The 21,447-nt window shown below is 30.4% G+C and overlaps 1 protein-coding gene across 1 annotated transcript; it reads right to left on the bottom strand.

Annotated features, from left to right (window-relative positions):
* Positions 1-11,906: 11,906 nt before the first annotated feature.
* LOC108335360 (uncharacterized) lies at positions 11,907-15,265 on the bottom strand. Its single transcript, XM_017571369.2, has 4 exons — positions 15,084-15,265; positions 14,892-14,981; positions 13,977-14,207; positions 11,907-12,598 (listed from the first exon to the last, which is right to left on the bottom strand). Coding segments are annotated over exons 1-4 (567 nt in total). The 5' UTR covers positions 15,085-15,265; the 3' UTR covers positions 11,907-12,353.
* Between the last annotated feature and the right edge of the window lie 6,182 nt (positions 15,266-21,447).

The following is a 21,447-nucleotide window of genomic DNA, read 5'->3' as shown; positions in this document are numbered from 1 at the left end:
TCAATATTTTAAAGAATTAATTAAGAAATTTAAAATAGAAATTAGAAATATATTGAAAATTATATTGTAAAGATACCATTATTGACATCTTTCATTAAAACAATTCTACTCCAATGTTTTTAAATTAATTTTTTATTATCATTTGTCATACTTTTTTAAACCTTGTTAATTAATGGTTAACTAATGGATTTAATATAGTAATATTGACTCTTTTTCCTTTTTAGTTACAAGAAAAAAAATCATTCTAACATAAATTTTTTAATTTTATCAATTTTATTTAAATTCCGTTAATGATTGAAATAGTAAATGATTGAGATATATTAATTGTCAAATGTATTATATATATATATATATATATATATATATATATATATATATATATATATTACTAAGAAGAAAAAAATATATTGGCATTCAAAGAAACACTTATGATTTAAATTTACCAAACAAAATCTAAAAGATAAAAAGCTCCCTGCAAAATGATTTACATACAAATATTATTTTTCAATTAATAAGCACACATAATAATTAAAGACCAATTATATGTTTAATTAGATTAACTACTAACATATTTCAAATAAAACTAACAATTGAGATATTTGTATTAATTTTTTAAAAATAAAAATAAGTCAATGGTAACCTAATCTACTATTTAACCTTAATTACTTTTAAACAATTTTAAAAAATGTGAGGTGGTAGAATGAGAAAGAGTAGGGACAAAGCATGGGTGTTTTTATAAATGAAAATATATCCTCAACCAACCACAGGCAGCCAAAGACGTTGTATCCCGATAAGGGACTTGTTTGGCAGTTGCGCTAGCTGTACACCATTTCACACTCTGTCTTCGTCCTACTCACTCGTTTCGTTTGGTACCAACCAAACAGTACTACTGGCCAATCAAAATTTAATGTATGAAAAAACAAAAGAGTGTAAAAAGGAGAGAAGAAAAAGTGATGAGAGAACAGTGTCGGGACTCCTCAAAAGATAGACACAGTAAGATCCGTCTTTTGAGCCGACAGCAACCTCTCTCCGTTAGATATCATATTATTTTATTTAATAATAAATTATAATAATTTAAAACCTATAAATAGTACACTAGTTACACTTTTTCGTACAAGGGTAGTTGCTTTAATAGTCTGAGATAATGTCTACTATTTTTTCAAGAAAAAAAAAATCTAATTTTTAATGTGTAAGAAATTTAAATCGGTTTTTGATAGTTTAATGGTATACCAAAATATATTATCATATAATTAATCATGTTTATTATAATTTGTTATGTTTTTTTTTTCTTTTACATTTTTTTCTGACATAGTTTATTATTATACGTGTACGTGTCTATTTTGTTATAGATGAATGATTATTTTTTCTCTTGCATATACATGCTTCACTTCTTTTGTAATGATTATCATCAAATCAACGAAACATTTATTATGAGAAAATACTTTCAGATTATTCTTTAAAAACATGATATATTTAGAACTATATATAGATATCCATCTATCCATAAATTTGAATAGATGATTGGAAGCTCTGTACTAGTTACTAGTAACAATTAATGAGTATTAGTGTAATTAAATATTTTTCATTATTTAATCTCTACTTAGAGATTAAAAAATATATAAATATATAATAGTCTTATATTTAATACTCGTTTAACTTTTTTTTTTCACAAGTACATTGATACACTTGATATGTTATGACAATTACTGATTTAAACTTGAATACTATGAAAACAAGTAAAATGAACAAAAAGTTGAATTGTATATTAAATTTTTGTGACAGTTTTTAAGAGTATTTTGTACGATGATAAGCAGTATACACAATTTTTAACATGATAAATGATCGATAAAAGACTTCTAAAAAATTTAGCTTATAAAAACTCTCCTTTTATTAGTTTAAATTTAGTAACATGTAATGTAACCAAACTTAAGGAAAAGAAAGATTTACATTTGATGTAAGTTTTTCTAACTAAACTAACATTGTCAAGATACAAGTATATTTTGAAATCCAGCTACTCTTGATTAAATAACGTGAGTATTATTTGGACATTCAATCATTCCAAATTAAGAATCTTGAGTATTGTTTGAAACATAATTATTCTTAGATAAACTACTACGCATAATTTGAAATAACAATTAGATGATATTCAATATCATTTTTTTATGTAATGTTACGTCTACACACCTACACACTACTTATTTTTCTTTGGGTTAAATACTTATTTCGTCCTCATGTTAAGAGGTGAATTTCTGTTTAGTATCCGGTTTTAAAAATGAAGATATTGAGTCCCTATGTTATGAAAAATGTATGAATAAGGTCCTGCCCGTTAAGTTGACAGCAACGACGTTAAGTCCATGCTGATGTGGCCTACTTTTTCTCTTCTCTCTTCTGCTGTCCAGCTTTTTTTTTCTCTTGTTCAGCTTTTTCTTTGATGATTTGTTGAACTTGTTCTTTCTTTGTGGACCTTATTCATATACTTTTCATAACATAGGGACCCAATGTCTTCATTTTTAAAACCGGGTACTAAATAGAAATTCATCTCTTAACATGGGAACGAAGTAAGCATTTAAGCCTTTTTCTTTCTTCATCTTTCTCTCAATAAAAATTCTCTCGCCCTTTCTTCTCTCACATTAGTGCAATGAAGGGCTTTGACATCGGTTTCTTTTTGTCATTATATTTCAATAATCAAAGCATATCTAGACGAGGTTAAAAAACTGGAGTTTAGACTTTGGTTTTCAACATAAGCCTATTCAGAAATAGGATTTGGTTGGAAAGACAAGCAAAGTATAAAATAATTAAAAATAAAAAAATAACATAAAAGTAATAGGTTTCTATCAAACGTGACCAAGAACAAGAGCAAGTGCAAGAGCAAGAACAAAAGTAAGAATGAGAAAGATCAAGACAAACCGCTCAAACACGAACCAACAACTAAGACAACAACAATGATGTGGCATTCCAAACTCAACAGATCAAGACCAAGACAAACCTGCAATGTTGCATCATTCCAACGCAAAAATGTGACAATGACTACTAAAATGCAATGGTGGCACCAAAGCACGAAGAAAAACAATAGAAGAAGGAAGAGGAAAACAAGAATGAAAGAAAGAGATAAACGAGAAGGAAGATAAACAATAATGAAGACAAAAATGAACCTCAACGAAACTATAATGGAGAAAAACGTGAAATTGCAGCGACGAAAGAGAATAATACAACAATGTTGTGCAGCAGAACCTTTCGTGGGTGATAAAAACTCGTAAATATATCCTATGCAGGTGGATATAACCTTCAGTTCTAGGTTAATTGAAGCTTATTTTTGACTGCATGAGTATAGCCTTTCAAAACGTAGTGACATTTATAAAAAAATTTGCATTACTATAGGATTCGATTTTAAAAGACTAAAACCTATATTTGTGCAAATATTTTCCAAAAGACAATCACATTATAGGCTTCAATTCTAGATTATTTAGAACCAAAGCCTATGTTAATATATGCTTCAATTGTTTTAGAACTGAAGCATATAATTATACAAATAATTTCAAAAATTGTCACCTCATTTTGAAAAACTTCATTTTTCTTGAAACTAAAGCCTATTAGGCGATTGTTAAATCATCTTTTTGCACTAGTGTCAATTTCTTCCTCACTTCTCATCCTTTTCAAAATCTAACTACACCATAGTATTTGGACCAATCAGATTTCAAAAGAGGATAAGTTTCTACTTACTCTATAGGACCATTTTTTTTCTAATTTTCGGTTTATTTTAGTCATCAATCTTAATAAGGAAAAGTGAGAGAACAGACCCTCTCTACTTAATCTACCATATACTGAATTTTTGTTTTGTTTGGATACTTTGTATAGGTCTCTTGTTGGAAGTAGCTCATTCTATTGAGTGTTGGAAGTCTACATCGACTAGAGATAAGACCAATTTATAATATATAAGTAGGTGCAAACCTCACCTTACAAGTTGGTTTTGTGGAATTGAGCTAGGTTTAAAGTTCACTTCTTAACCTTGAGTTGTTGAATTTTAACTTTAGGAAAAACTATTTCAAGGTAAGGAAAACTTATTATTTTTATTTGTTTAATTCTTGATATTTATAATCTCTTAATTAGTTGAATTTAATTATTTCTTAGTAGTTTTATGTTCTTTCAATGCAAATGATTTGTTCTTCTTATTTTTGTGTGTGAAATCCTGGTAATTGAAAAGATAGTGATGATGAGGGCGTGGAAATACATATGTGATATTAAATTATGATGATAAAAGAAATTGGTTATGTTGGTTGATGAATGAATATCTTTTGAAATTCTAATGCTTATGTGAAATAAGAATGAGTTGGAGATTTTGATGAATTATGGTGAATGAATGAGTATTTTTGCAGGCATATATCATTCTGTGTAGTGGCGTTGGGCATCAATCGAAGCAAAACTCTCTATTTTGTTTCTGTTGGGAGCACCTAGATTTTTAAATCCAGGAAATTCCAGTGGCATGTGCGTAACCGTCAACAGACTCAACAGTATTGTTGGAAAAATATTCTATTATAAAAAATTCAGGAATTAACAAAATATAAGGAAAATCGATTTTCTAATACTTGAAAACTTTCGCTTAACGCTTGAACGAAAACAAATACAAAAAAGTGTGTGGCCCGTTTACAAATTATTTTTCACAATTCAATGGTTGGAACATTAAAAAATGATAGAGAATGCTTTAATGTTGAAACGTGCTTTTGTAAATAAAAGTATTAAGTTCTCTTACTATAATCTAAACATGTATAAACTTGATACACATTTAAAAAAAAAGGTTTAATCATTTAGAACATCTTTATTTCTGTAGGGTTTTCTCAATTAGGTCCTCGTATTGTAAAATCTCTCAATTAGGTCCTTGAATGTGAAAAATTAGATCAATTTAGGGCTTGTTGTTAATTTGGGTGGACGGCGTTAAAAAATGTTATACGTGGCAGAGTGACATTACCAAGTTTTATTGACGTGGCACACATTGGTCGCTGAGCTGACTTTCTTTTATTTACATGTTTAAAAAACTTCAATGAAAATCAAAACGCAACGTTTTTATTTCATTGCGTTCTGTTCGTCTTACAGAGGGAGGCAATTTTTTCATTTCTCTCCTCTACTCTAGTTCGTCCTGCAAGGAGAAGAGGGCTTCTGCGTTTCGTGTTGGGACAAATGGCGATGACGATGACAGCGTGGAGAGAGCGTGACCCGACAGTGTCTTCGTATTCTCCGGGTAGATCGTGATGGCGCGTTGTTCGTTCCTTTCTTTCTCCTTTCCTCGTCCTGGGTTCTGTTTGGGGTTTTCTCACAGGGAAGGAGAGACGAGTTTCAAGGGGCTCAAGCACGACGTTTCGCGACGCGAGGATCTTGCCCTCCAACATCTTCGCGGCGAAGGGAGAACGTGTGTTGGGCTCGCGAACTGGGGGTTGCTTTTGCTTTCTTTTCTGTAGATTGGAACACGAATTGGAGTTCTTCTTTTGCAACATTGGGGTTAGGGTTTCTGAAATTGTGAATTTGGGATTTTGGATCCTGCAATTTAGGGTTTTGTATGTTCTATGATTTTGGGGGTTTCAAATTGGAATCTGAGTTTGAGTTGTGGGAATTTCTTGTGTTCTTGATGTTTCGTTTTGGGTTCTTCCTTTCTGCATTGTTTTTTTTTTTGCGTTGAGGTCCTTTCTCACTGTTCTGGGTTCCCGCGGTGGTTGAGGATGGTTGTTCTGGGTTCCCGCGGTGGTTGATGATGGTTGTGCGAGTGGTGCTGATGGGTGCGGCCATACCACGGGTGTTGCGTTTTTTTTGCAAAGTTGCGGTTTGATTTCATTCAAGTTTTTTAAATATGTAAATAAAAGAAAGTCAACTCACTAACCAATGTGTGGCACGTCAGTAAAACTTAGTAATATCACCCTTCCACGACAACGTTTTTTAACGCCGTCCACCCAAATTAACGGCAAGTCCTAAATTGATCCAATTTTTCACATTCAGGGACCTAACTGAGAGATTTTACAATACGAGGACCTAATTGAGAAAACCCTACAGAAATAAGGATGTTCTAAATGATTAAACCTTAAAAAAAATAAAAAAAAATAAAAACTTTTTTTTATTAAAATAATATATGTATAAAGTTAAGAAAATATTTTTTAAGGAAATTAATATGAAAAAATTAATTAATATACACACTAACTTTAGTTTATAAGCAAGGATGCCTTGTATTATTATTATTCTTTCCCTAGAAGGGGTTTTAGTTTGCAATCCCCCTATTAAACTTCTCAAGCCAATGGCCTGGATAGGGATCCTTACCGTTTAAAAATAAATAACTGCAGGATTTAGTTCAATCTCACTTCATATATTTTTATTATAATTTATTTTTCCATTAAAAATAAGTTCAAAATAAAATATATATAGTCAATGATTAAAATTAAAACAGTTCAAAAATGAAGTATAGGTGACCTTGACTAAAAAATGTTAATAAGTTTAACTTAGTTAAATGATCACGAAATAAGTTGTAAATGTTTTTAACATGTATTTAATTCCTATGGGTAAAAGATTTTCTCGAACCACCAAGTTTTATATATGTAGAAGCTACTGTCGACGTAATATTGTGTAATAATATCTTTAATTAAATCCCTCAACCAACTAAGTACCTGTTTGTCAAAATATATGTTTCCCAAGTAATTACAAACTCAACGGAATATGTGTACTGGTGGTGGCTATTTATAAGGTTTCTGACTGCATCTAATGATGTTCAGTCATTGGTAGACAAATTTCTGCAGGGATTTTCAAGCAGGAAAACCGTTCTTGTGAATCTTTATGACAACTAATGTACGTAAATAGCTACATGTTGCTCATACTCAACTACCTCACGTAAGTTGTTAGGAGTTTCTATCAAACAGAATAAACTATTTATTGTGATCATGATATGCTCAATAGGTTTTGTAATCCTGTACAATTTACTCTCACATTGAAGTTGTGTTATGTGATAAGAATTGAAATTAAATATTTTCAAATTTCTTCATTTTTTCTTTGGAAAGTAGTCTCTAGTTTCATTATCTTGGAAAGAAATTAATTTCATTTTTTATTTATGCCTTATTAATATATTTTTTAGTTAGTTAAGATTTTTTATTTATTGTTATGTAATTATATCTACACTTGCTGTTATTTTATATAGACTTGAGCTTATTGTATAGTTGGATTGATATGTGCTAGAGTAATTTGTATTGGTCCATTTTTGTAATTCGCTTTTTTATGATTGAGACTGTGCATTGTGTAAACTCACTAAAACCAATGTGTTTTGTTTTTATGTGTTCATCAAGAATGAATTTGTATAGTATACCATTCTTTCTCTTTACATAATGTTTTTAATATTCCTTAAGCATTTTTGTGTTTTCATTCATTAGCGTATCTACTGTTATTCGCATGTAAACTTTTTCATAAGATACCCAACAACAATGGTTATAGACTTTTGGTTCTAATTTGTTTTTTATGAACTAATATAAAATAGGTTTATTATGTTATGCTATTATTTTTTTCTCGTAATATTTTTTTAGATCAAGATTAGTACAATTCATGAGGTCTCTCTAATTCCTTTTTAGAGTTAGTTTAATCTTTCTTTGAGCTACCAAACACTATATCATCACAATTTATTTACCTAAGGTCGTGAGTCTTCTTCCTTGTTCACCATAGCTTGTACAATCCTTGGATCTTATTTCACCATTTTTTGCACCATATATTTTCAAGAGACCATCTTCGTTGCATCTTTCTAGCTTTGGCCCAACCTAGCCAAGAAGGATGCTATCAAGTACACTTGATCACTCCAAAGATTTTTTCCTTGTTGCAGATCCAATCATTTGCCTCATCAGGAGTAGCCTTTCCATTGAACTTTGATGAATTATGGCGTAGATAGTAATTCATACTAGCACGGTGCCTTAGGACAAGTCCTGCATGATGTCCCCGTAGTGCGTACACCATCTGCTCGAGAGCACGAGCAATGTCCTCAGAGGTGTTGGTAAGGGATCGTGGTCTAAAAGACATCTTCATACATACACACCAATAACAGTTATTTAAACATAATCATCCAAACAATTATTCATATAAGCATCCATTATAGTGTCATAACAAAAGCTAGATGAGCTCACTTCCCAAGATCCTAAAGTTTTTCGAAAACTAGGCTCTAATACCAAAATTTAATGCTTCAAATTTCGAGTGTCACGAGTTATTACAAAATATGAATATTTCAAAACATTCTTCTAGTGTGGAAACATATTTTTCAAAAACCTCATTATTCAAACATGCAGAAACAAATATAATCGTAATAGTTTAAAAAACAATGTCCAATTAACATTATTAAAAAGTAATTAAAATAACCAAGTAAATAAAAATAACTCCAAATTACATTATCTCAAATCACTAAATCAAAGAACTTTAACAAAACCCCAAATATTTTCCATCATCTCGTGAATCTATCATACTTCAAGAACATATGCAATATCATCTACTCATGTATAATCCATTATATGGTCATCTTCGATAAGATCAACCACAAACACAAACAAGTATGGGTGAGCTACCAATAACACCAATCATAACAATACAAGATATGATTAACAAATAACAATACGTAACATCACAAGCAACCCCATATGTAAAATTAACTACACAAAGAATCATTAAGTTTCATCGTCAAATGCAAATTTGCAGCGATCCCTCAATCTTGGATTCCATCACGAACATAACACACATAGACCATCAGTCTATCCACTCATCAACACTTATGCTAACAACACCACGTTCATAGCCCAATCACTAACTATGTAGCATCCTCTAAGCATCATCGTCATCACGATCAACACATGTACCTCTATCATGAATATCTTCATCATGAATATCCCCATCATGAACATCACCATGAGCAACCACAATACTATGGATTCCATAGTAAAAGACTCAGTCACACTTTAGTAGTCTACCTCACACACTTGTAACTTCCCCATACAGGCCACCTATAGCTTCTTCATACAGGCTCGCTCGAGTCGTCCCGCCTTCACGGCTAAAGTACTCGTTTCCCTATCACACAAAGATTAGGCAAAACATCATTCCCCCATACAAAGAAGGTTCAACACTCGAACAACACTCTTTTTTCGTACACAAGGCCAAAGAGAGTCGTTATCCCGTATCATAGGTAAATAGTCTCAAGATTTACTAGGTACAACAATAAGACACATGTCCTTCACCTCTCATGCTTAATGATCAAACACATATTTCGATACACTCCAACACTTAACCATGCTACAACACTAAGCAAAAGTCAAATCTAACCCAAACTATAGCAAAGAACTTTATTTCTTACTCAACATCATGTTCTGCAGACCTTGAAGCTTGTCTCTCCTCCATTCTGCTTCAAAACGCACTTTTCCAGCAAAAATGCACTAAGATAATTGGTTATCACCTGATGGTAATCAATTATTCCAAAGAGGTTTTCACAACAATTTTCCAGGTATAAAACTTATGAAAGGATAATCGATTATCACCCTAGATAATTGATTATCACAACCATCTAGTAGTGAGCGTTTGGTGGAGAGCGTCTGGTGGTAAGCGTCTAGTAATGAGTGTATAGTGATAAGCGTCTAGTGGAGAGCGTCTAGTAGTAAGCATCTGGTGGTAAGCGTCTAATGGTAAGTGTCTAGTGGTGAGCGTCTGGTGTTAAGTGTTCAATGGAGAGCGTCTGGTGACGAGCGTATGGTGACGAGCGTCTGGTGACGAGTGTCTTGTAATGAGTTTTTAGTGGTAAACATCTGGTGGTAAGCGTCTAGTGGTAAGCATATGGTGGAGAGCGTTTACTGGAGAACGTCTAGTGGTAAGCGTCTAGTGGATTTGGGTTGTATGACAATAACTATGTGGTTTGGGATCTCAAATTTGGGGTTTTAAACATCAGGTTTAGACGTTCTTTAGGTCGTTTTTGGGGTTTTGGACCCTTCCCGAGTTGTTGCTGAGTGTTTCCAAGCTGTTTTCCCTGTCTAGTGTGTGTAGTGAGTTGTTGTGAAGAAAATTTTGTTATTGTGTGATTGGTTTATAGTGCATATGTTTTGATAATTGTTGATGCTTTTGAAATGGTATGAGTATGTTGTGAGAATGAAAGATGTGTGTTGTGAGACAAATCTCAAGGAGAGATTTTATGTTCAAGTAAGTTGTGGTGAATGCTTGATAGTGAGACTTTAGAGGAAATGTATCCTGATATTCTACCAACCATTCAACTCATGTCGAGATGAATGGGGTGGCGGAGAGAATGAGAGGAGGTCTTTACCTTAGCCATTTATGGTCTGAAGAGGGGAAGATTAACCTCATGGGAAAGTAGGTTAAGTTACCCTTGTTTATGACTATGCAGAGTATAAATACTACCATGGGTGTACACCTTCAGTGAAGTCTATGTTAGCATCGGATCTGGATAAATGAGTATAGATGTCAAATTGTGATATGATCATGTGTTTGATGAGTTATTGTGAATGTTGATCTATGATTTGTTATATTAAACTATGATATGTTAATTTCTTTGTCTATTAGTTTACCCTTATTTTTTTGTTGTCTGTTTGTGCGTGCCATAATTTCTTTGGCAATTTTCATCATTCGGTGTGAGCAAAAGATACTGTAGTTAATAGCTTGCCTTTGATGGAGTCGGATGATATTGTTGAGTGATACACATAATGTAGTATATATATATATATATATATATATATATATATATATATATATATATATATATATATATATATATATATATATATATATATATATATATATATATATACACGTGGATGTTTTGTATAACAGTTTAACTCTTTTGAGATACTCTGTGTTTAGGAGATTCTTTAAATATTTTTTTTATTTATATAATTATTACTTTGGATAATTGTAACGGTTAATTACATATTTTCTTATCTATATGCTATATAATATCAAAACATATAATATTTTATTTAGTAAATTATTCTACTAAATGATGTTATATTATCTAAATTGATTAAGATAATAAATAAGGAAAAAGAATAAGAATAATAAGAAACAACTAATAGTTGGTGATAGAAACTATTAATATAATGAGTAAACAAAATAGAGAAAGTAAAAGATAAACAGAATTTAAGAAAATTAGTTAACAATTATATATTTCTAAAAAAAAACTCAATTAATAATTATATTATAAAAAGTAAAGTAAAAATAAAAATGGATTGATTCGACTTATTTCTTTTATATCCATTTTACTAAATATTATTATAAAAATAATAATTAAAAATTAAATGTCAACTACATAATTAGTTTTTTTTAAAATTCAATCTAAATAATTACAAATATTAAATAATTATGATAAAAAAACTATAGCAAAAACAGATTATTACTGATGAATTACAAGTTAATTTACTATCAACTTGTCTCCAATCTATTTAATCGTAGGTTAAAAAAGTCTGATCCAGTTTTGACTCACTTAAAAAATTAACTTTTTTTTAATTCAATCTTTTTCGTGGTAAAACCGATTTGAGTCACAAATTTAAATCCAGTTTAATATCTATAAACAAGAAATTAAAAAATTGCATTAAGTTTAGTAATGTTTTGAAAAATTAATGAAGGGGATAAGTAATTGACCAAATTATCTATTTATCTCACATTTTATTTACTTAATAATTGACCAAATTATCTATTTATCTCATATTTTGCTTTAATGACTAGATTGTTCTAAAATATCTATCGAAATCCAAATGTATCTTTCATGTGTTACTTTTAAGGAACGTTTGACCGCATGATGTCATGTTATCCCGGTACACATTTTGTATGGAATTGGCTTTATTTTAGATCGTTATGGTTTTATACAATTGATTGTAGTTAAATATGAGGGTGAATGAGAGAAATGAGTACTGATAACAAAGCTTAAATGAGTAGTTCGTATTAAATTTATATTCACTTAAGCGTCATATAATCTACATACAATATACGTAGCAAAATTCGTAAGGTTCATGTTTGCTCCAAGGTATTAATTTCTTATACACATTAGATACCATGAAACCTTACTATATTATATGCTCCCTCAAACAATCTAAAAAAAGATTAAAGATGGGGGAAAATGCAATATATATGATGACCCTTCAGGTATTGGCTTCTTCCTTAAAGAATCTTGCACGGGCGCATCAAGTGGTCATTCAAAACTGAGGTAAGTATAGCATGCAGAATGGCTATATTACATGAAACACCAAAGCATTCACCATTGTATTCTCTCTTTTTCTATAGCAGGAAACCTAATCCTAGATTAATATCAAACTACATTTTGATCTCCAAAAAACTGTATCTAGTCATGCTCATAGATTTCACCAGAACTAAAATCTCCAGGGTACCTTTTCGAATTTTATGCTACCTTTATGGGTCTTTCTCTTTCCTACACAATCAATTTCTTCTTTAGACCCAGGCTCCCTGTGTTTTCTTGTATCTGAAGGAATATCAGTGGCATCATGCAATCTAACTTTGCAGTGTGCATGTCGATTTTGCAACACAGCACCATTCTTTGAAGTAGAAAGTCTTTCATCTCTAGTCTTGTTTCGATTTCCAATCATTATGTCATTATCTAAATACAAAAAGTATTGCAGGGTTAGCTCTGTAAGAAATCACGTACGAAACTGAGAACTAGCCAGCACCCAGATATCTCGTATCTCCATATATAAAAAACTAGAATCAGTATTCAACATAAATACATAATAAACGATGCTCTCCACAAGTATAACTACCCAACATTCCTTGCTAAAAAATTTACTCTTGCATCAAGAGACAAATAATTGGTTTTTATTTTCTTCTCGAACAGCCAGGGAGGGGAGTAAAAGTTACTTCGAAGTATCTGAAGTTTCCAATGAAAGTTCAGAACTGTGTGATGGGTTTTTTGAGACTTAGCACTCACTCTGTGCTCAATTGATTTGGAACAGGAAAACTAACCTAAACAGAAGGGTAGAAAACCAACCTAAATTCGCACTATTCAGGTTTAGAACAGGAAATTGGAGACTACGAAATACCAAGAAAACACTGGCCCCATTGCACAATGCAACAATGTAAAACTAAAATCACTGTATGCTAAATTGAAAAATCTAGTAAAACATTGTTTTACCCTTGTTTTCTGAAGATTTCATTTTTAACTGAAGAAATCTTCTGCAATCCTAATAACTACAGCGCAGCATGCAATCCCCAATAAGACATTACTAGTGAGATTCAAAAGGGAGTTTTATTTGGATATATTTTTACTTTAAAATACGTCTATTAGCTTTCTCCTAACTATATCGCGATTGTACAAGGTGCATCATAACAATTGTTTAGAATTATTGATTATAGGGAAAATTTAAGTAGAGTGTGAAAGGGAACACAAATTAGGCAAACTAAGTTACGCAGGATGGTTGTTGCCGGTTGCACCCATTAATACAGAATTGACAAAATTACGCCGACACCTTTTACATAGGTCATACTGCAAAAACAACTTCCTATTAACATAAAGACTGCTCTGTATTCCTTGAAGGTCTAAATGTCACTATCACACTCACAAATTCAGTTTCCCTAAAAAATTCTTTTAAGTAGTCCAAGGTTTCTTTACATGCAAGGTTGAGTTGAGTTTCAGTTCCCTTTGAAGTACATAAAAGTAGGTTTGGGCTTTTATCTGAAAACCCCATTTTGACAGCATGTGTATTGCATCCTTTTGGAAGAAATTTTAACGGATAATTAAGAAGAAAAATTACTCTCATATCTTCTAACAGGATATCTACAAACAAGTACTTCACTCAGCTTTAGTGGCCAATGAAAAGAAACCCGAGATACTGGTATGCATATTATAAATCATGATAGTTCTTATGATCTCATTGTCAATTTCAGATTCAGAAAAAAATTCAGATATTCAAATTGCGAAAGGCATCTGATACACAAACAAATTTAGCTAACAAAATCCGATGAAAAGCATGAGAATTTACCAGGACTAGAAATGACAGCACGAGGTGGAGGAATTGAACTGACTCTAATATTTACTTTATTTTCATCAGTACTGCCAGCCTTCTCAGATCCTGTAGTTACTGAAGAATCAGATTCCACACTGAAGTCTCCAGAATCTTCAGTTAGGGGAACTCTTGGAATAGCTACATGCGGAACATAACACTCTGGTATTCTGACAACAGAGGGCATGGCAACAACTTTGTTGTCTGTCACTGTAAAATCAGACAATAGCGATTCCTTTCTATATTTAGTAAAATGAATATGATAGATAATAATGACCAACCACAATTTTGACAAACTAGACGAATGAAAATGTTTAGCGTAATAATGCCACTCTCACTCCAAATTTAGGCCAAAACTACAGTGAAAAACCAATCATAAACTAAAACTAACAAAATGGAAAAGGAAAGGAAAACACCATCACTCACTCAACTTTTGCTTCAAAAATCTTTAAGCATGAAGAGTAATGTATATAAAATCAGTATAATTCGTGCATTAAGGAACATAAAACATACAATCACATAAACGTTTTATACGTAACAGTTTAGTTGCAAATTAAAACCAGCAACATAAAACACATAATAGAGTTCAAATACAATTTTAATCAAATTGTGTCTCCTTTTAAAATAGAGATATTTGGTCTCTTGTTTTAGAAATTGGTCTATTTCGCTTTTAATCTTTAATTTTATATATAATCTTTTTCATTTATTTAGTTCAATTGCAACTAAAGAGTCATTCAAATTAATATAAAATTAATTTTAAAATATGTAGACAAATTTAACAATGGATCAAAATTGGGAGCTTTCTAATAATAGAATCTAAACAGGGGCACCCAATTTGCAAACTGAATAAAAAAAGATTAAAATTGTATTTAAACGAAAACAAATTAGAAATACCTGGAGAAGATGGCTGCAAATACAGAGATAGGAAAGCTTTGAGACCAAGTTCACCGTCGTCATCGTGTCTTACCTTCACCTTCGGATACACTGAAAGTTGCAAACATACGTATAAACAAAAGCAGCATACTCTGATGGTAAAAACAAAAACTAGAAAAGGAGGAAAAAGAAAACAGGATTGAAATTACGTACTTGTTTGAATTGGGTGGAAAGTAAAGTATGGAAAATCGGAGAAGAGAAAATGTGAAGAGAAAGAGAGAATAAGAAGGTGTGTGATTGGTGTGAGGAAAAGGAATGATTAGGATGAGGAAAAGGAGTGATCGATTCCTTTCCTTCCGTTCCCGCGTTGCGTTGCGTTGCATCATTGCACTGCACCATTTCATTGCACCTGGGTAATGGTGGGGTCCACAAATACGCCACCTAAGTTGATTCCTTATTCAATTCAACCACGTTTTTCAACGCTTCTTTTCTCCTTTCACTCCTCCTTTTTGTTTTTCGATTCCCATTTCCTATTTAATAGCTTTTAATTACTTTTGTTTGCTTTCAATGTCTACATATATATATATTGCCTTTTGAGTTATTAGGTTGTTGTAAAAGGTTGCTAAATTCTTTTTTTTTTACAAAAATGGTTCTTCCATGATATTCAGAATTTCACTTGAATCATAATATTTCAGGAAATCGTATACGTTATATAAATGATCCAAATTAAACATTAATTTAAACGGGAATACATTTATAGCACTGAATTAGGTTGAGTATTTCCATGAATTAAAAATAAAATTTATTTTCAATAGATGAATGTATATAATGTTTTCGCTAATGCAACTTTGTATTTTATTTAAGAAAACAAAAAAAGGGAATTCAAAATATGTTTAGTTACTTTTATAAAAGTATATGTTTTCAACAACCAAAAGCAAAATTTAAAAGATATAAAATTTATTTTTTAGTTTCTTTTCCATTCATGTTCCCATTACTGGTACTAAGCTTGGTAAGCCATTACTCGCTCCTGAATCAGTGACTTTTCTTTTCATTGAATTTGAAATGGTGAGCCGCAATGTTGGGTATAAGAGAACATTTAATCTCTCTCTCTCTCTCTCTCTCTCTCTCTCTATATATATATATATATATATATATATATATATCCTAGCAGATAGTATTAATTTTTTTATAGACTAATAATTTTATTTAAATATATGATTAGAATGAAAGATGACTTATGATATTTATATTTTAAGATGTCAATTCCTTTAAAGTAAAAGTTGATTGGCATGATAATGAAAATAATCTTGTGTAGGTTAAAATTGGATATGATAGAATAATAAGACATCATAAAGAAAATTGATTTATGGCACACCGGTTGGGTGTAATATGATGAGTGTAATCCTGAAAGTTACTAGCCATTTAAAAAGCTATCATACTACGATCAAATGATTAATATATATCTAATCAGGTCATTCTTTGAATGCTTATAAATACATTAATTTTTCCACAAAGAGAGAACTAAAAACATATTTTTTGTATGCAAAATTCGTACGTGACTTTATCTTATTAAACTATAATGATAAGAAAATTCTATTTATACATTTTTCATTTGTAAATGTACAAGCTTAACTCGGCCTAATGTTATTCATATATCTAAAAATAATAATATTGTTATAATTATTTCTCAAATATTAAAAAATAATGTTGTTATTTAATATATATATATATATATATATATATATATATATATATATATATATATATATATATATATATATATATATATATATATTTCAATTACTATTTAATAAAATATCAATATAACAGTTAATACATTTGTAGTCTAAAAGTCTACTAGCTATAGTTAAATATCTAAAACAAGAGTTGAAGTCATTCATGAAGATGATCTAAACTTTACCTTTTGGATTGCCTTTAGAGTCATCATGGAGCATTGATTAGAGTAGTATAGGTTTTTTTAGGCCATGTATTTTGGTCAGTACTATAGGTTTCTTTAAGCCATGGACTTTAGCCAAGTAGATAGGTTTGTTTAAAGCTTCTATTAAAGCCTAATTAGTATAGAATTTTTTTCTTAAGCGAGACATCCAAACCATATGGAAAGTATGTGTCATGTGTCATGTGTCATGCTAACAATGGAGATGATTTAGCTTTAGTAGTGGCTACATGACACTCTAGGAATGGAGAGGATTTTGCTTTATCAGTGGTCACATGTCCTCTTCTCATTGGAGAGGATTTGTGGATACTTGTCCACTCCTTAGAAGGTCTCATTTTTGGCCACTAAATGCAAAGGTAGAAGACCATACTTTTAGAGTTTTTAGGAAATACCATTGCTTATATATAGATGTGTCTCTTCTCTTGTAATCATCTTTAATGTAGAGTAATGTTATGTTATCCATTTTTGGTCATATTACTCATCTTAAATCAAGACTAGAGCAACACATGAAGTCCATCTAGTCACATTCCTCTTAGAGTTAGTCTAACCTCTCTTAGAACCTTCAAACACCACACCACCACCATTTAACCACCATAGGATCGTGAGCTTCTAGTCTCACAAACACCATAACTTTCGCATTTCTAACCAATATTCTTGATTATCTACCACATTTTTGCACCATATGTTTTCAACGGTCATCTCTCCATTTTAACTTTGGCCCAACCTAGCCAAAGAAATTGTTATCAAAATAGTAGACATTTCATATTCATTTATCATACTCAATTCTCTCATCTTATATTATTTAGAATTTAAACTCTTAATAACTTTACTGTCAAATAATTTTTTCTATTTATTTTTGGTGCACAATAGTTTTCTCACCAACTCTTAAAAGTCTCATACTTCAAATTTGATAAAAACAGTAATATTTAATAACTACTATTTTATTAAATTTTAGTTATAAGGGATAATAAAGTCAACCACGATTAAAATTTTATAATATAGTATTTATAGAATTGTTCATGTATAAAATAAATTAAAACTTTTATAAACAAAAATTAGAAAATCATGAGACTTAAATAATTAAAATAAGTCAAGTATTTTGCCGAGTGAAATTTCGTTGAGCAAAATATATCATTAAGTTTTCTACAATATGATTTTTATTGAAAAAATATTATATTGAGTGTAATTTCACGATGTCCGAATGTGAAAAGAAAAAAAAATCATATTTTTCCCCTTACTTTAGTAAGAAAGAAAAAAAAATGGATTATCTTATAAATAAGTGATGAATAAGTGTGTAAGTAATTATCTCACCCACAAAATAATAAAAATGACAAAAAAGAATAGAAAAAGTGAGAGTCTAGAGAAAAAAAATTATAAAAAAAAGTAAAAATAAAAAATCTGTTTCAAAAAATAAAAAATCTCAACAATTTTTCTACCTTTACCTTAGCCTTATGGTAACCTTTAAAAAATTCTCATCATCATTAATTGCATGTTTTTTCTTTGAAGTATGTGAATATGAGAGTCTTGCTAAATATCAAAGTTGTTTACTTATATAGGTATTTTGAGTGAAAACACAAATCAAAAACACTTGAGAGAATTGGGGAGAGATAGATACATTTTGACTTGATTGAAGACTTTCATATTTTATTTTTTGAAAATTCAAAAGATCAACTCATATATGAAAAATAAAATATTTTCATATGCACGTTCATGACAAATTGATTTCTAGATGATTATATGTATCTAGTGCTATTCATTCTTTTGATCTAGGTTTAGATATGGAATAAAATAACTCAAATTAAGTTTTGGAATTAATTAATCTTGCCATGGACATACATATGCAAAAGATGTGTGGCGGTGACTTTGACTGATATTTAGCTAAATCAGCCATGGCCGAATTTGGCTTAGTAGACCATGACCAAAATTTGGTAGAATTAACCCAAGTAAACTCTGATTAGAATTTGGTCGAATTCAGCCGAGTTGCCCCGTCTTAAATTTAGTTGATTTCAACCGAGTCTGCTTCGAGTGAATTCGAACGAGTCAAACTTATTCGAAATTTGGCGAAATTAGACCGAGTTAGTCACAATGAAATTCGACGAAGTTTGATCAAGTGAACCCTATCAAAATACATCCAAATTTAGCCCAATCAACTCTTGTGTAAATTTTATTGCATATGACATTTTTAGTGTAATATAATTTGATAAAACAAAAAATAGTCTAGTTGACTTCATTTGAATTAATTTCCAATTTTGTTTAATTCAGACAAACTGTTTTTTATAGCTTTTAACATTTTAGTATAGTTTTGTGACTGTAACAAATAATAAATATATCTTTCGTACATAATTTTAGGTTGTATTTTCTTAATCATATGTGCTTATTATCCCATCGTTACTTAGATGTTATTATTCATCAATAATACTCTTTAAGTATCATAAAGAGATTTAGATTTTGGATCTAATCTATTCACATCGTATGATATACTAATTTGGATTAATAAAATATGACTGACCGAATTGATCTACATTTCAAACAAACTTTGATTTGTATACCTAACTAGATCTTATCTTATATAGGATCCATAGGGAAACAAGCCTTTTTGGCCCATTTTAAAAGAGTAATTTTAAATTCAAAAAGTTAAACAGAATATATATATATATATATATATATGTATATATAATCGCTATCTCTCGAACTAAAATTAATTTCATTAATTTGTCATATATATATATATATATATATATATATAATCTTATTTTAAAATTTTAAAATTATCTTTTTGAATAGAGTTCAACCTATACACTTACCAACTGAGTTAATCTTAGAACTGTCAAAATGGGTAATTCGGCTCGATCCGGTCTGACTCACCATGGGTTGGTTATTTAGTGAGTCAATCCAAGACAACGGGTTGGCTCACTGGCTCATTTAATTATAATTTTTTTTAAAATAAAAAACTTATATATTTTTTAGTTTAAATATAAATAAACGTCACACTAAAATGATTTTAAAAATAATTCAAAATTAAAAAAAATATCATATCATCCAAACATAATCCAAAAACATGTACAAAAGGTGAATAGATAAGTTTTTAATATTGATAATTTTTATATCACTTATCCATTTATAATATTAGAGTCTTGAATAGATAAATGACTTAAATGCTTACTTCGTTCCAATGTTAAGAGATGAATTTTTGTTTTGTATCCGGTTTTAAAAATGAAGACATTGGGTCCCTATGTTATGAAACGAATAAGGTCCACAAAAAAAGAACAAGTTCAACAAATCATCAAAGAAAAAGCTGAACAAGGCTGGACAGCAGAAGAGAGAAGAGAAAAAGTAGGGCCACATCAACATGGACTTAACGTACATGGACTTAACGTCGTTACTGTCAACTTAACGGACATGACCTTATTCATACACTTTTCATAATATAGGGACTCAATGTCTTCATTTTTAAAACCGGGTACTAAACAGAAATTCATCTCTCTTAACATGAGGACGAAGTAAGCATTTAAGCCTAGATAAATCTATAATATTTTTTTCTCTTGAAACATTTTCTTTATCACCATCTACAATATAATAATAACTAATAATATTAAAACATAAAATAATAAATTATTAAATTAAATTAGGTGGATTGATGAGCTAACCTGACTCATCATAAATCGGATTGATGAGCTAACCGAGTTTTAAATAAATCGAATTAAAAACTAGTCCGCATAAAAAAGTTTACATTTTTTCTTAAATTTAATTCAACTCAAGCCCGTATAAGTGAGATAGTCGGAAGTTACAACTCATCACGAGTAGTCAATCCAATTCCATCAATCCAATTCCATCAGTGTTATCAAACTGATATAATTATGTTCAGTGTCACAATTGTTTAACTTTGGTCGAAACTATTTTATAAGATATTTCAATTTGGTCCAACGTAGCAATACCTTAAGATTTTAATAAAGTTCTTTTATATTTTCTAATACATAAAATTTGTTAAAAAAATGTAGATGATTCTTATCAGCAAGTTGGTAATCCAAGGTGGTATTTTTATCTATATTAACCTTTTTAGGTCAAATAAACTTTTTTATCGATATTTTTTTAATTTCATTTAACTATTTTCAATATTAATAATTTAATTTCATTTACTTTTAAAATGCATTAATATAATTTTTTCAACAATATTATTGAAATAAAAATCTATTTTATTATTTTAATAATGTGTGTGACTTGTGATGTTGTCTTTCTGGGTCCGCACCTGCGAGAACAGAACAACTACAATTAATAAGATTGCACTCACTATCCTCTTGGTGATAAGGTGTGTGCGTGTCAGTGTGCCATTCTTTTGTGTCTGATCATTTAGCTTTTTCTGAAGGGTGTCACGTGCTTAGTTTACTCCATGTGATGTAATAAGAATAGTCACGTGATACTTCCATCAGGCCCATCATGTACCCCTCTCCATGTGATGTAATGTGATCCAACAACTCCAAGTTCACCCTTGAATAAGGTGCCTGTCCCCAAAGCAAATAATTTGAAACCCTAAAAATAGATAGCCAAAAACTTATCACTAGCAGTAATACCTAACATTGTAAAATGTTATAATTAATATTAAAGTGACTGCATCGTAATGACAAC

Source organism: Vigna angularis, chromosome 10, assembly GCF_016808095.1.
Source record: "Vigna angularis cultivar LongXiaoDou No.4 chromosome 10, ASM1680809v1, whole genome shotgun sequence".
NCBI lineage: Eukaryota > Viridiplantae > Streptophyta > Magnoliopsida > Fabales > Fabaceae > Vigna > Vigna angularis.
This window is presented reverse-complemented; position numbering and strand designations above follow the sequence as displayed.

Excerpts from the sequence above, each read along its gene's own strand:
- LOC108335360 (XM_017571369.2), bottom strand. Across the intron at positions 14,208-14,891 it reads TTTGCAGCCATCTTCTCCAG|TGACAGACAACAAAGTTGTT; the intron begins GTATTTCTAATT and ends CTGATTTTACAG. Across the intron at positions 12,599-13,976 it reads TGCTGTCATTTCTAGTCCTG|ATAATGACATAATGATTGGA; the intron begins GTAAATTCTCAT and ends TTTTGTATTTAG.